The sequence below is a fragment of the Eleutherodactylus coqui genome, chromosome 11, assembly GCF_035609145.1.
Source record: "Eleutherodactylus coqui strain aEleCoq1 chromosome 11, aEleCoq1.hap1, whole genome shotgun sequence".
Classification (NCBI taxonomy): Eukaryota; Metazoa; Chordata; class Amphibia; order Anura; family Eleutherodactylidae; genus Eleutherodactylus; species Eleutherodactylus coqui.
In genome coordinates this window covers 133,641,554-133,657,065 of record NC_089847.1, presented here as the reverse complement: position 1 = coordinate 133,657,065, position 15,512 = coordinate 133,641,554, and the positions used below count along the sequence as shown (strand labels likewise).

The 15,512-nt window shown below is 46.5% G+C and overlaps 1 protein-coding gene across 4 annotated transcripts in view; it reads right to left on the bottom strand.

The window, feature by feature from the left end:
- MICAL2 (microtubule associated monooxygenase, calponin and LIM domain containing 2) overlaps positions 1 to 15,512 on the bottom strand; it is a 229,108-nt gene that overhangs the window by 156,572 nt on the left and 57,024 nt on the right. For all 4 annotated transcript variants that reach the window (XM_066583556.1, XM_066583557.1, XM_066583558.1 and 1 more), the window contains exons 3-4: positions 1,792 to 1,999; positions 888 to 1,004 (exon numbers count right to left, since the gene is read on the bottom strand). In XM_066583556.1, the coding sequence (XP_066439653.1) occupies positions 888 to 1,004; positions 1,792 to 1,999 (325 nt within the window). The remainder of the gene's footprint in view (positions 1 to 887; positions 1,005 to 1,791; positions 2,000 to 15,512) is intronic.

The following is a 15,512-nucleotide window of genomic DNA, read 5'->3' as shown; positions in this document are numbered from 1 at the left end:
CCCTGCTAACAGTTAATTAAAAAAGTCAATTTAAATAGTGTCCAGGCAGCTGTACATGTAAAAAAGTTAAACCTTTCTAAACAAAAATGAATATAAGACACTGTCTTATTTTCGGTGGAACACGGTATACATGGTACTGTTACATATGCACTATCAATAGTACATACAGACTCGGTGAGTGATGCTATGGCAGGGTATGAAGACACTTCTGCGGCAGCCCAAGTGGGTCATGTGTTTTCATCGATGGACCCCCATATTCCATTTCTATACCTTCCCCTGAACCCACAATTCTTTTTCCATACCTCCCCTTCACACACATGCTGGACTCCGACCGGTCCTCCTGCTTTCTCTGACTATATATATGGGTCCCATACAGCGAGGTAATTGGACGTTCACAGCAAGGATCCTGAGCGGAGCGCTGACATCACGTATTTACTATAACCGGCTGTGATTTAATGGCCTCGCTCTGCCCGCCACCTCTCACTTTCAAGTTTCATAACCTTCCAAAATTCCTTTCGTCATCACTTTGTCATAGTCATAAAGCTCAATACTGGCTCACCTAAAATGATCTGCATCAATGGCGATAGTGTGACATGGCACAATCACAAAGCTGATCCAGGCACACACCAGCGGGCAGCAGGAACCCCTCCGGTACCACGGCCAAGATTATCAGTGACCCATCTAGAGGTTTAACTGCATAACTGCAAATGTCAAACACCCCAGGCTCTTGCTAAGTGTCATGCACTGCCCTCCGCCGGGATTAATGCGCAGGCTGCCCGTCCCTGTACCCAGGACTGGTATGTTACCATCTACGTGCAGCTGATCTGACATTATGTAACACACGTATACGGGATTTCTCTTTAGTACAGAGTTAAAGGACACATTACTGTGATTCTCTTGATCCTCCGGCGGTTCCAGGAGCTTCACGAATTCTATATTCACGTGGATCTCAACACCGTGCAGGAGCGCGATCTTAAATAACATGAGCTGAAGCTGCCAAATACCTGCAAGACACAAGCCAAAGATTCAATGAAAATGGTGACAATCTGTGCAGCGTTGACAAGCGCCAAACAATGAGATCCGCGCTCATGTTCCAGGCCTTTACACAGGCCGTTCCGACTCTATTAGGGTATGAACGATCATCAATACGGTGGTTCATGCCCATAGCGGTATCACCATTGTCAGCCGTTCATTCCCCATTCACATGAAGAGATGTATTGCTGTCAACGATGATCGCCTAAAAGATGCGATCACTAACGAATAGAGATAAGCGAACCTACTCGGCCACGCGCCTTTTTCGCCCCAGCGCCGCGATTTTCGAGTACTCGGGGGGCGCCGTGGGTGAGTGGGGGGTTGCAGTGGGGAGTGGGGGGGGGAGGGAGAGAGAGAGGGCTCCCCCCTGTTCCCCGCTGCTACCCCCCCGCTCCGCCACGCCTAACCCCACCCCCGGCGCCCCCCGAATCTTTTCACCCGAGTACGGAAGTACTCAAAAATCGTGGTGCTCGATCGAGTAATTACTCAAAACAAGTAGGTTCGCTCATCTCTACTAACGAACAAAAATTTGCTTGTTAATTAGGTTATCCGCAGCACATTTAGGGCTCGTTCCCATCAGCACTCAAGGCTCCAATTCCTGCTCCGATTGGGGATCCGTTATCCATTTACTTCCGTTTCTCTTCCTAAAAACGGAACAGAATAATAAAAAGCGGTAACGGAGCCCCAACGCAGGTGTGAATGGGCCTTACATATGTACTACCCCAAAATGCCAACCTCTGGGGAGTTCAGCGTACGTACTTATATGATCGATGGCTCCTGCGCAGAACTTTCCATAGAACTTCTTGGCTCCGAGACATCGGAGGTCCTGAATGGTGTAAGGCCACAGATGGAGCACATTGTTCCGCGAAAACGTGTCTCTCTTCTCCACAACGATCACTTTGGCTCCTAAACAGGCAAGTTCAATAGCCGTCCGCAGTCCGCAGGGGCCCCCGCCGATTATCAAACACTAAAGAAAGCAGAGAAGAAGGCATTAGGGCCACATCAGCAGGGTCGGTGTCATTAAAAGCCGCCATATATGCATTGTTAACCCAATAACGTCTCATGTCTCATCAGCTCCTTTAATAATGCATTGTACATGGGGGCCAGTAGATTGGAAGCTCTGTGGACACGTGTGTGGCTATAGCCCCCATTCCAGCGGACGTCGTTGTCTCGCACCCACCTGCACGGTCCATGACCCCAGGTGAGTATTAATGGGAAGTTCCAGCCGTCACCGCTGCACATTCCAGACCTGTTATAACACGGCGCGGTGTTTTGTGAATTAATCTGCGAGTTTAGGAATCGTCTGTGCAAGGCGCGGAGAGCGGTATGGGGTCTGTCCCAACATATCCCAGCAGTGAGGTCACAGCACATAACCAGGGTCTGAGGTCAGAGAGGTGATGAGAGGGTGCGGACGCTCTCCGGCTGTGGAGTCACTGCGCCATTTATCTCGTTTCCTACAGTAAAGGTAAAACTTTCCCAGAGACCCGCTATGAGCCGAGTGATAATTAAGGTCCAAGGGACAATGGTGGGAATCTGGTCTCTCCGGTCTCCACCATATCTGGTTGACTGTATATTTCCATTGGCCTTGGATATGTCACAGATGTGTTCTGCTCTCTGTGTCCAGAGGAGATCATGACGTAAGCAAGGGCACCGACATCTACTCAAGTCTATAGTTTGCACTAGTCGTAGGGTCACTATGATTGGCACTATTAATTAGGACTCTGGTTTGTCACCGTTCATAGGGTCACTCTGGCTGGCACTAATCATGTAGGTTCTTCGGCTCACATTAATTATAAGGGTGCCATAGTGGCACTATTTATGGAGAGATGATGATTTGTATTAGCAACAGGGGCAATATGGTTGGCACTATTAATTAGCGCCCTCTGGTTGTCAGTGTTCATAAGGTCACTGGCTGATGTTGGCCTTTAGGATCACAGTATTCATAGGGACATTATGGCTGACAGTATTCATGGGGGTACTTTGGCTCACACTATTTTTAAGGGCATTATGGCTGGCATTATTTGTGGATGCTCAGAATGGCGATATTAGTGCAGCGCTGCAGATGCCACTTTTCATGGGGACAGTCTGGTAAACAATAGTTATGGAGATTCTGGTTGAGGCTATTCCAGAGGCGCTGTGGCTGTAGCATTATGCATGTTAGCGCTCTGGCTGGCACTATTTCCATGGGGCACTCTAGCTGGCACTGTTTGTGTTGGCACTTGTTCAGACCATGTATATTGGTGCTGTGACTGGCACTGTTTTTGTTGGTAATCTAGCTGCACTTTGGCTGGCACCATATGTATGCTGGGACTTGGGTGGCACTGTTTATGTTGGCTTTCTTGTTGACATCGTGAACGTTGGCACTCTTGTTGATATTACGTATGTTAGCACTGTGGCTGGCACTATGTAAGTTGGTGCTCTTGCTGGCACTATTTATAAGGACACTGAGGCTGGCACTATTTATGTTGACACTCTTGTTGATACTGTGTATGTTAGTACTCTGGCTGGCACTATATATAAGGATACTGAGACTGGCACGCTTTATGTTGGCACCCTGGCTGGCACTATTTAGAGGGGCACTGTGGCTGGCACTAGTAATAGGGGCCCTGTGGAGACGCTATTTATAGGGGCCCTGTGGCTGGCACTATTAATAGAGGCCCCGTGGCTGGCACGATTAATAGGGGTCCCGTGGCTGGCACTATTAATAGGGGTCCCGTGGCTGGCACTATTCATGGGAGAACAGACTAGGAAGGAAAATATCTGAGCCTCACATGAAATGATGCGGATCAGTAACCGAATAACCATGAGTCCCTCAGGAATTCCTCTCTAGTCACTCCTGAACAACAAACCCCAGCATGCCCTGTGAGCTCCCTTGTAGCGTCTCCAATGAGTAAAGCGATAACCATGTCTATATCTCATCGCCCTGAAATTGCCGCTTCCTCCTGGTTGTTTTTCAGACAGCGTTACTCATTCCTAAATATACAATCGCCGTTCCAAAATCACGGATGAGATGCCAAGCCCTCTGCAAAGAAAACATCCCACATCCCGGCTCAGACTGCACGGCCCGAGTCCAACCCAGATGTTATCAGCGGCGGGAGAGAGGATGCCAGCGGGCACTGGCTGCTCTGGGAACGGTGCGTGCACGCAGGCATCGCTGTCACCGCCGATCGCCATTATGTCCCATCTATTGAGGGTGGAAGGCGGGCGGCCAGATGTTCATTCATAAAAGAGCGCAGGAAGAAGTCCGTCCAGGAAACTGCGTTATTCACCGGAAACGGGGGCGCCCGCCAAAAAATACAACTCGTCTGTAAATCTCAGAGCTGAACTACAAGGGCTCATCCCTACGGGCGTACGCGATTTCAGTCCGTGAAGTATGCAGCGTTTTTACTGTGTGTATATATGCAGATTTATTGTATATGTAGTTTTATTGCGGAGTCATTGCGGTTTTTCATGCACACACAAAAAAACCGCAACTAGGCCCAATTGATGTCGGCGCTTTTTCCCCACATTGCCTTCTGCAAACTTGCGTAAAAACGCAGTGAATACGTATATATATGCATATTCACTGTGGTTTGGCGCAATTACATAGACTTTAATGGGTAATTTCGGTCTGTGGTACGGAGCAAAATAAAACAAGAAATATATATATATATATACACGCATCTATATAGCCCAATGCAAATCAATGGGGTTTCTGCTGTCCGCATTACGCATGCAACACGGACAGAAAACACACCTGTGTGAATGAGCCCAGGAGTATGATCACACGGCGCATTTTGCAGGTATTCCACATGAAAATATACTAACACTACGCGTCCCGTTGATTTGTACTGGGAGACCGTATCCCTGCCGTCACGTGTTTTTCCCGACACGTATTTAAAATACACGTTGCTTCTTTTTTTTGGGTTTTCCATGTCGGTTTTTGCCATAGAAGTCAATACAACTTCAAAATATGCGTGAAATGCAAAAAAACACGCTAAAACCAAGAGTGCATGGTATATATAGGCAGAGTTTGATGCCGATTTTTTTAGGCATCCGCGGTGTGAACATACGCCAAGAGTGGACTAAGTGGTGAATCAATACGAAGAATGTGTGAAGGACAGGCACTTGCTGGGTCGAACTGAAATATGGGCAAAGTGGGCATTTGCTCTGAAGCCCCCACTGACTCATGTAATACAATCCTGTGATGTCATGGGCCCCCCGGGGAGAGAGAGGGCCCAGCTCAGCTTCATCCTCAATGCTGAGAACCTGGGTAGGACAGCTCTCTCCACAGGGTCCACAATAGTAACAAGCAAGGTGGGGTGTTGGGAGGCAAATCTTCCCCTTTAGTAAGGCCCGTTTTGATGCTTGCTATTGCCCCGATGCCCCCAGATCAGAGGGATTTTCCGGCCATGTTCATATCTGTGCTCCAGCGCTGTCAGTATTTCACCTATTCTCCATTTCCCTCCTTCCCATACAGTTACCCATCTCCCCGGGTGCCCACAAGACTGCTTCGGTCCAGGCCTATTTTATGTGGCATTGCCAAGTAATTTCTTCAGAAACGATACCAAAAAGCTAACATGCATGGCTGACCTTAACTACATGTGAGCCATGCGGTCACACAGGGCGCCAGACACCAGCTTGTGTGTGGGGGAGGAACCAGGTGGATGTAGGCTGGAAGCGGTCGTCCCCTTAAGTCTGTCTGGCCAAATGATCTTCTTTCTCTATGCAACTGAGTCTTGTGCTGTATTTAGGTTAGGAGCTTGGTTCTTGTGCTATATTTATGTACGGAGATGCGTTCTGATGCTGTATTTACGTACGGAGCTTGGTTCTGGTGTGGAATTTATGTATGGAGCTTGGTTCCGTTGCTGTACTTCTGTACGGAGATTGGTTCTGATGCTGTAATTACGTACGGAGATTGGTTCTGGTGTTGTATCTATGTACTGACCTTTGTTCTGGTATTTGAACTTAGGTACCGAGTTTGGTTTGTGTGCTATATTTATGTCATCAGCTTGGTTCTGGGGCTGCATTTATGTACTGATCTTGGTTCTGCTGCTTTATTTAGGTTATGAGTTTCGTTCTGATGTTATACTTAAGTACTGAGGTTGATTAATGCTGCAGTTATATTATGGGCTTGGTGTTACTACTTTATTTATGAGTTTGGTTCTGCTGTATTTATGTACTGAGCTTGATTCTGGGACTGTATTTATTTATTTATGAGATACACAAAAGAGGAATTCTATAAGGATGGCCAGCCTTAGCTATTTGCGACCCGTCTGATTCTGGGGGTGTATTTATGTTACAAGCTTGGTTATGGTACAGCATTTATTCACTAAGCTATTCTGGTGCCGGTATGCTGCTATCTTGCCAGTTTCTACACAAGCGGATTACAGGCAGACTGCCCATCAGTGAAATATATATATATATATATTTTCTTATGATGGGGTATGCAGAAAAAAAATGATTCTGCACAAGAAGCCATTCTAACCTACAGCGGACACCGCTAGCGCGTTCCACACTACTGAGTCCTAGATTCCATATGGGGAGTAACTACGCGGGTGCTGAGGCTGCAGTCACACTCAGCCCTGGTGCCCACCTCAGCCACAATGCTATAAATGGCACGTGGCAGAGTGTAGACTTGCATCATTACCCGCCTTGTGTCCCTAGTGCGGACCCCTGGGTAACAGGTACAGCGGTATTCATGCCTCAGCCGGGTATTTGCCAACGTAAAATTGGCATGGCGACCTCCGCGTTCCATCAAACGATTTGAGATGTTAAAAATAACCCCTTCCGCTGACTTTTCCAAGTAGACGCACATTAAATAATTGGCTGATTCTCTTTTCTGCAGTGTGGAAATTCTGATAGTACATTGTCATACTTTCCCGACAGACACTCCAGAAAAAGCTGATGACACAACGCATGGAACACGATGTTCTGAACATGTTTTACAGACCTTCAGGATGAGGTTTATGGACATGCAGATGCAAAGCAAGAAAATTCTCAGAAATGTTTCATTTGTAGAGCTGGATGAAAGTGCTGAAAAAAGTCCTGTCTGACCGCCGGCGTCTGCGCTGGACTGTCCGTAGATAGTTACAGGTGGCCATACACGTCAGCTATAGGTTGACCGACCTCGACAGTCTCAGTGGAATCAGATGGTCATCCAATTTGTATGGTGACCTTCCATCTTTCCCCCGGTGTCAGTTGTTGGGGACCTTGGGGATATTTCACCGGCGCACTCCTTGTGTTCTCCATAGATAAGACGCTGCCAGCGGTGTCTGGAGGGGACAAAGCTGTCTATCAGCATCTTCTCCCCCCATTACATACAAGATACGTGCACATTGGTTCGGACGACAGCCGTCTCATGTGCACGGACAGCCTAAGGGTATTCATAGTTGCGTTTACGAATTTGGTCCAATTTTGCTAGAGATTTTCATGCAATTTAGCAGCGCAATTACCATCTTTTGTGCACGCGCTTTTCATCATCTGTACGTATAATTTTATGCAGAAATGTCATCAATTCCTTCAGTTTTTCGGCCGTTTTAGCGGTAATTGTTGCGTGTAAAAGGGCCTTAACTCAATTACTTTAATAAGCAATACAGTTACAGCTGTGTTCTAATGGAGCAAGACTGGAATGGACTCTGGGTCCTTGATTAGACAGGGGGGGACTTTCAGGTGATCTGAGACTCCAATATGCAATGCAGCTAAGCTGGAGACGCTAACTGTAGCTGTGATTTACTGGAGCATGAAGAAGGAACGGACCAGCACCAACAGTGCACTTAAAGGGGGTTTCCCACACTTAAAAATGCTTCCCAGCCACTCTATCCTTCCTGGTTGCTGCTCCCCAGGACACGTGACTGTCGCAGCCAATCACTGACTATAGAAGGTCACTGCTGTGGCCAATGATTGGCTGAAGCAGTGACATGTACTTTTTAGCATTAACCAGTAAGGACAGAGTGGTTGTGAAGCACTTAAGTTGTGGGAAAACCCCTTTACACTGGAGTCACTGATCATAGTTGTGCCAATGTATGCTGCAGTGTAAAGCATGGAGGGCAGGAGCGTAACTATAGAGGGTGCAGGGGATGCGGTTGCACCCGGGCCCAGGAGCCTTAGGGGGCCAATAAGGCCTCTCTTCCCCATATAGGGAGCCCAGTACTATGAATAAAGCATTATAGTTGGGGGCCCTTTTACAGGTTTTGCATTGGGGCCCAGGAGCTTCAAGTTATGTCTCTGTGCAGCATGGTTTAGGTATGGGTACGGATACAGATAGAGGGGGGGCCCCAGCTCACGTTTTGCATCAGGGCCCCTGAGCCTTTACTTACGCCCCTGATGGAGGGGGCAAGGAACTGCAGCCTGAGAATCTGATGAAGCAGGGGATGGGTTTTCTATAATTGGTAATGTGGCTAAGCGGGAGCTACTGATCTTAGGTGTGCTTTAGTGGAACAGAGCTGCAGTGTAAAGCATGAAGGAGGGACGGGGCAGCACCCTGGGCCTCTGATAAGACAGTACCGTAGGTGGATTTCAGACTTGAACAGTCAAGGCAGTTGAGCTGGACTCACATTGATCAGTGCTTTGCCATTGCACTTTCCTCTGTTATGATACAGTTTCCCTGCACCGATACACTGTAACAAACTAGCAGGATCTAGAGGTCTGAGGATTCTGGAAGTGATCTAGTAATGTGCTATTTTAGAACTACAACTCTCAGCATGTTCTATCATCCAGCAACAGCAGACCAGACACTAGTTAGAGCATAGTGTCATGCTGCAACTTGTAGTTCCTCTCTAGCTCAACACTATATTGAGATCTGTAGTCCAACTGGCTGTTACAGTATATATTGCGGTGGCGACCAACCCATGGATCTCCAGCTGTTGCTACAACTACCAGCATGCCCTAAGACAGGGCATGCTGGGAGATGTAGTTCAGCAACATGCATTCCTTGTCCCCTGATGGCAGTTGGCAGAGGACCATTGTCGTCACTTGTTCCCTGTCATCTATAATAGGGAGAATTCCTGGCTGGAGCTCGGCCAGATCCTGGATAAGACCCAGCTGCCTCCATATCCAGAGCACTAAAAGCAAGCAGCGGTTTAATCCGGGATGTTCCCTGCGCTCCCATGACAACCCTGCCTGCTCGTGCCTCTAGAAGGAGAGGGGAAATCTTATGTTATACATAAATGAACGTCTTAGGAGGTCCGAAAAAGCAAAGATAAATCATCTGAGTCCTTAAGAGCAAACAAATTAAATGCAGATTATGCAAAAAAACTCAAAAACGAAGTGCAACACGGAGGTAGAGTCAGCACTCTTAAAGGGGGTGTCCAGGGTTAGACAAATGGCTGCTTTCTTCCACAAATAGCTCCACCCTCGTCCGTGAGGAAGTCACTGAGGGGCACTATTACCGTGAGAAGGCCACTGAGGGGCACTATTACTGTGAGGAGGTCACTGAGGGGCACTATTACCGTGAGAAGGCCACTGAGGGGCACTATTACTGTGAGAAGGCCACTGAGGGGCACTATTACTGTGAGGAGGTCACTGAGGGACACTATTACTGTGAGGAGGTCACTGAGGGGCACTAATACTGTGAGGAGGTCACTGAGGGCCACTATTACTGTGAGGAAGCCACTAAGATGCACTATTATAGTGAGGGGACACGTTAATGGACAAAGTGAGGCACTATTCCTACCAGGGGGTCATGAAAGGGCAATATTTCTCTAAGAGAGTCACTGAGTGGCACTATTACTGTGAGGCGGTCACTGAGAGACACTGTTACTGTGAAGGGACCATTGAGGGGCACTATTGTGGTTAGGGGGTCACTGAGGGGCACTATTACTGTGAGGGGATCGCTCAGGGGCACTATTACTGTGAGGAGGCCACTGAGGGGCACTATTACTGTGAGGAGGCCACTAAGGGGCACTATTATGGTGAGAGGATCACTAAGGGGCGCTATTACAGTGAGGAGGTCACTGAGGGGCACTATTACTGTGAGGAGGTCACTGAGGGGCACTATTATAGTAAAGGGGGATCTGAGGGGCACTATTCCTGTGAGGAGGCCACTGAGGGGCAATGTTACTGTGAGGAGGTCACTGAGGGGCGCTATTATTGTGAGGAGGTCACTGAGAGGCACTATTACTGTGAGGGGGGTCACTGAGGGGCACTATTACTGTGAGGAGGTCACTGAGGGGCACTATTATTGTGTGGGGGTCACTGAGAGGCACTATTCCTGTGAGGAGGTCACTGAGGGGCACTATTACTGTGAGGGGGTCACTGAGGGGCACTATTATTGTGTGGGGGTCACTGAGGGGCACTATTCCTGTGAGGAGGTCACTGAGGGGCACTATTACTATGAGAAGGTCACAGAGGGGCACTATTACTGTGAGAAGGTCACAGAGGGGCACTATTACTGTGAGAAGGTCACAGAGGGGCACTATTACTGTGAGAAGGTCACAGAGGGGCACTATTACTGTGAGGGGGCCACTGAGGGGCACTATTACTGTGAGAAGGTCACAGAGGGGCACTATTACTGTGAGAAGGTCACAGAGGGGCACTATTACTGTGAGAAGGTCACAGAGGGGCACTATTACTGTGAGAAGGTCACAGAGGGGCACTATTACTGTGAGAAGGTCACAGAGGGGCACTATTACTGTGAGAAGGTCACAGAGGGGCACTATTACTGTGAGAAGGTCACAGAGGGGCACTATTACTGTGAGGAGGTCACTGAGGGGCACTATTACTGTGAGGAGGTCACTGAGGGGCACTATTACTGTGAGGAGGTCACTGAGGGGCACTATTACTGTGAGGAGGTCAGTGAGGGGCACTATTATGGTGAGAGGGTCAGTGAGGGGCACTATTACTGTTATTAGGCCACTGAGGGACACTATTATGCTGAGGGGGTCACTGAGAGGCATTATTACTCTAAGAGGCCATAAATGGTGTGATTTTATGTAAAAGGGCAGAGCTGGCTTGAGAAGCTGGTCAATGCAGAGGTCCAAAAGCTGAGGTGCTGACATTGTGATCCAAACACAGCACAGGAAATTTTGGTCTACAACAGCGATTCTCAACCAGGGTGCTGTGAGGGGGGGGGGGGGAGAGGAAGAGGAAGAGAGAGAGAGAGAGAGGAAGAGAGAGAGAGAGAGAGGAAGAGAGAGAGAGGAAGAGAGAGAGAGAGAGGAAGAGAGAGAGAGAGAGAGAGGAAGAGAGAGAGAGGAAGAGAGAGAGAGGAAGAGAGAGAGAGAGAGGAAGAGAGAGAGAGAGAGAGGAAGAGAGAGAGAGAGAGAGAGGAAGAGAGAGAGAGAGAGAGAGAGAGAGAGAGGAAGAGAGAGAGAGAGAGAGAGGAAGAGAGAGAGAGAGAGAGGAAGAGAGAGAGAGAGGAAGAGAGAGAGAGAGGAAGAGAGAGAGAGAGAGAGAGAGAGAGAGAGAGAGAGAGAGAGAGAGAGAGAGAGAGAGAGAGAGGCAGTGGTCTAGATAGATGGCACAGGAAACTATCAGCATAGAGGACCATGTATAGGACTACTGACAGGTTTTGATAATGGACATGCACCTGTTCTGTTGGCAGAGGTTAAACTCTCAGAATTAACCCCTGGTGGGAACAGGGTAGATCTATCTGATGCCTCTTATCCTCGCCCAGGTCCAGAGTCCTGTCAGTCTGACAGCAGCTTTAAGAGCACAGTATTACTATACATATACGGGTATGTTGCAAAAGTGCAAGAAGTTCACAACACAAAGCTGGCAACTCGCCAGCAGGGAGGGGCACAACCAGCAGGAAATGGCGTGATGCCTGTGATGTGCTCTGGGGGCACGCCGATAATTCTACATTCAGATCTACCAACGTCCATTTCCAGGTTACCAGGAACAGGATGATGCCCACTGCTATGACCTGGGGTGACACCACCATGCTGATTGCAGCCAATGCATACATGCTGCACATGATCCCAGCATCGAACGGGTATATACAGATATCAAATCTGTACACGGACACACTGCTGATAAGAACGGGCAATGCCACAAAAGAAGTCTTCAACGGGTTCACTAAAGGGCACAATATAGTCCCTATAGCAGTCTAGCACCGATGACCGGCCTCGTTGGAAGTCGCTCCGATCGCTGGATTTTCCCATCTAATGTGGATTCACACTGAAACTGATCCACGGGAAACTTGTCACGTAAAAGGGCCAGGGGCTTCAATGAAGGGGCATACAGTGTATGTTAAATTCTGGTTGCCTGCAGTCACCACTAGGTGGAGCTCACTGTATACAGTTTTATTACTCAGTTAAGTGGGAGCAGTATAATTAAGTATAGAATGTGCTTTCCCTAGTGGTGCCTATATATATATATATATATATATATATATATATATATAAAATGTATATATGTAAGGAGCTCCTCCTAGTGGTGGCTGTAAAAATCCATACACAGCAAGTTCCCCATACTGATGGTTGTATGTACATGTCTATAAGGAGCTCCTGCGAGTGGCGGTTGTATAAATCTATATATAGTGAGTTCTCCCTAATGGAGGCTGTTTATATCTGTACATAGGGAGCTCCCTCAAGTGGTAGCTGTATATATCTAAATGTAGGGAGCTAACCCTAGTGATGGCTGTATAAATCCATATTCAGGGAGCACTTCCTAGCGGTGATGCTGTATATAGTGAGCTCTTTCTGGTGGCTGTATACATCTGTATACAGGGAGCTCCCCCTAGTGGTGGCTTTATATATCTATATACAGGGAGCTCCCCCTAGTGGTGGCGGCATATATCTGTATAAGGGAGCTGTCCTTAGTGGTGGCTGCATATATCTGTATACAGGGAGCTCCCCCTAGTGGTGGCGGCATATATCTGTATACAGGGAGCTCCCCCTAGTGGTGGCTTTGTATATCTGTATATATAGAGTTCCCCCTAGTGGTGGCTGTATATATCTGTATATACAGAGTTCCCCCTAGTGGTGGCTGTACATATCTGTATATAAGGAGTTCCCCCTAGTGATGCCTGTATATATCTGTATATATAGAGCTCCCCCTAGTAGTGGCTGTACATATCTGTATATAGGGCAGTCAGTATTTTATCTTGTAACTTTATGACCTTGTGGAGGGAAGCAGAACTGCAGCCTCCATAAAGACATAAAGAAATGAATCAGCAGACGTCTTTGTATTGATATTAATACATTCCCCTTTCTGGGGACATTTACACATTCACAATAAGAATCCCCTGGATCCAGGCTCCACCATTTGTGAGTTATCTTGGTCCCCTACACAGGTATAAAATGTGGGGTGGCATCCATTAAAAGCAGCAAAATGGATTGTTACCGAGTTTTCTATCATCTCTAAGTGACATATAAAGTATTCTCCCTCCGGCTCTTCATCTTCCATTGATCTGCAGTGTCAGTCCTCACTGAAGTTCAGGCATTCTATTCACACGCTTCCTCTCTGGCTGCAAGTTCTACATCCAGGAGCTCCTAATGTTTCATCATTAGCAGCACGTCCTCCATGACACACCCTGAGATCAGATGGGAGAGATTATCTTCAGGGTGGACGCCGCACACAACGGGCGAGTGAGGCGATGAGTGAAATATGTGCATCAGAGCCCTGATGGGGGATCAGCCCGGCCTCCATGCCTGCGCCGCACATCCCTTGGCTGAACACCGACATCTTTGCTGCTTGTTATAGTTGAAGCATTTGGCACCGAGCAAAATCATTTCTTTGTTACGGCGAGTGCCAAAAATGTTGGTGATGTAACGCAGTTCAACGTTAGTGCATGCTAATGTTTAAACAAAGGGAGCGACAAAGGAGATTACACACAGGCCAGCGTGGTCAGCGACTAAGAAAACAGCCAAGGAACAAGGAGTGTACACAGTATGGAAACCATGTAATATCAGGACCATATATGACCAGCGCAATAAAATTCAAGGACCATATGATACCAGTGCAATATAATCCAAGGACCATATAATACAAGTGCAATATAATCCAAGGACCATATAATACCAGTGCAAAATAATCCGAGGACCATATAATACCATTGCAATATAATCAAGGACCATATAATACCAGTGCAAAATAATCCAAGGACCATATGATACCAGCGCAATATAATCCAAGGACCACATAATACCAGAGCAATATAATCCAAGGACCATATAATCCCAGTGCAATATAATCCAAGGACCATATAATACCAGTGTAATATAATCCAAGGACCATATGATCCCAGTGCAATATAATCCAAGGACCATATAATACCAGTGCAATATAATCCAAGGACCATATGATCCCAGTGCAATATAATCCAAGGACCATATGATCCCAGTGTAATATAATCCAAGGACCATATGATACCAGCACAATATAATCCAAGGACCACATAATACCAGTGCAATGTAATCCAATGACTATATAATACCAGTGTTATATAATCCAAGGACCATATAATACCAGTGCAATATAATCCAAGGACCATATGATACCAGTGTAATATAATCCAAGGACCATATGATCCCAGTGCAATATAATCCAAGGACCATATGATCCCAGTGCAATATAATCCAAGGACCATATGATCCCAGTGTAATATAATCCAAGGACCATATAATCCCAATGCAAAATAATCCAAGGACCATAGAATCCCAGTGCAATGTAACACAGGGACCATATAATCCCAGTGCAATATAATCCAAGGACCACATGATCCCAGTGCAATATAATCCACGGACCATATAATACCAGTGCAATATAATCCAAGGACCATATAATACCAGTGCAATATAATCTAAGGACTATATAATACCAATGCAATATAATCCAAGGACCACATAATCCCAGTGCAATGTAACACAGGGACCATATAATCCCAGTGCAATATAATCCAAGGACCATATGATCCCAGTGCAATATAATCCACAGACCATATAATACCAGTGCAATATAATCCAAGGACCATATAATCCAAGGACCATATAATACCAATGCAATATAATCCAAGGACCATATAATACCAATGCCATATAACACTGGGACCATACAATAATATAATCCAAGGACCATATAATACCAATGCCATATAACACTGGGACCATACAATAATATAATCCAAGGACCATATAATACCAATGCCATATAACACTGGGACCATACAATAATATAATCCAAGGACCATATAATACCAGTGCAATATAACACAAGAGCCTTACTACACTAGGAGCATCAAATACAAGTGGTTTATAAAGCTAGTATTAATTTGATACAAGTCTAATACAATACTAGCAGGATTGTACTGTATGATACAAGGGCCTTATAATATCAGTGCAATTGAACACATGAGCCATTTGTTAGCAGGACCATATAATAGAAGGACTATGCAATACTAGTGCAATATAAGGCAAGGACAATAAGATAGCATGACCATATAATACCAGGACAATGTAATCCAAAAGCAAATAATAACAATACAAAACAATACAAGGCCCATATAATATCAGGACTTTAAGACAGACCTACAACATAATACAAGGACTGCAATAATAATA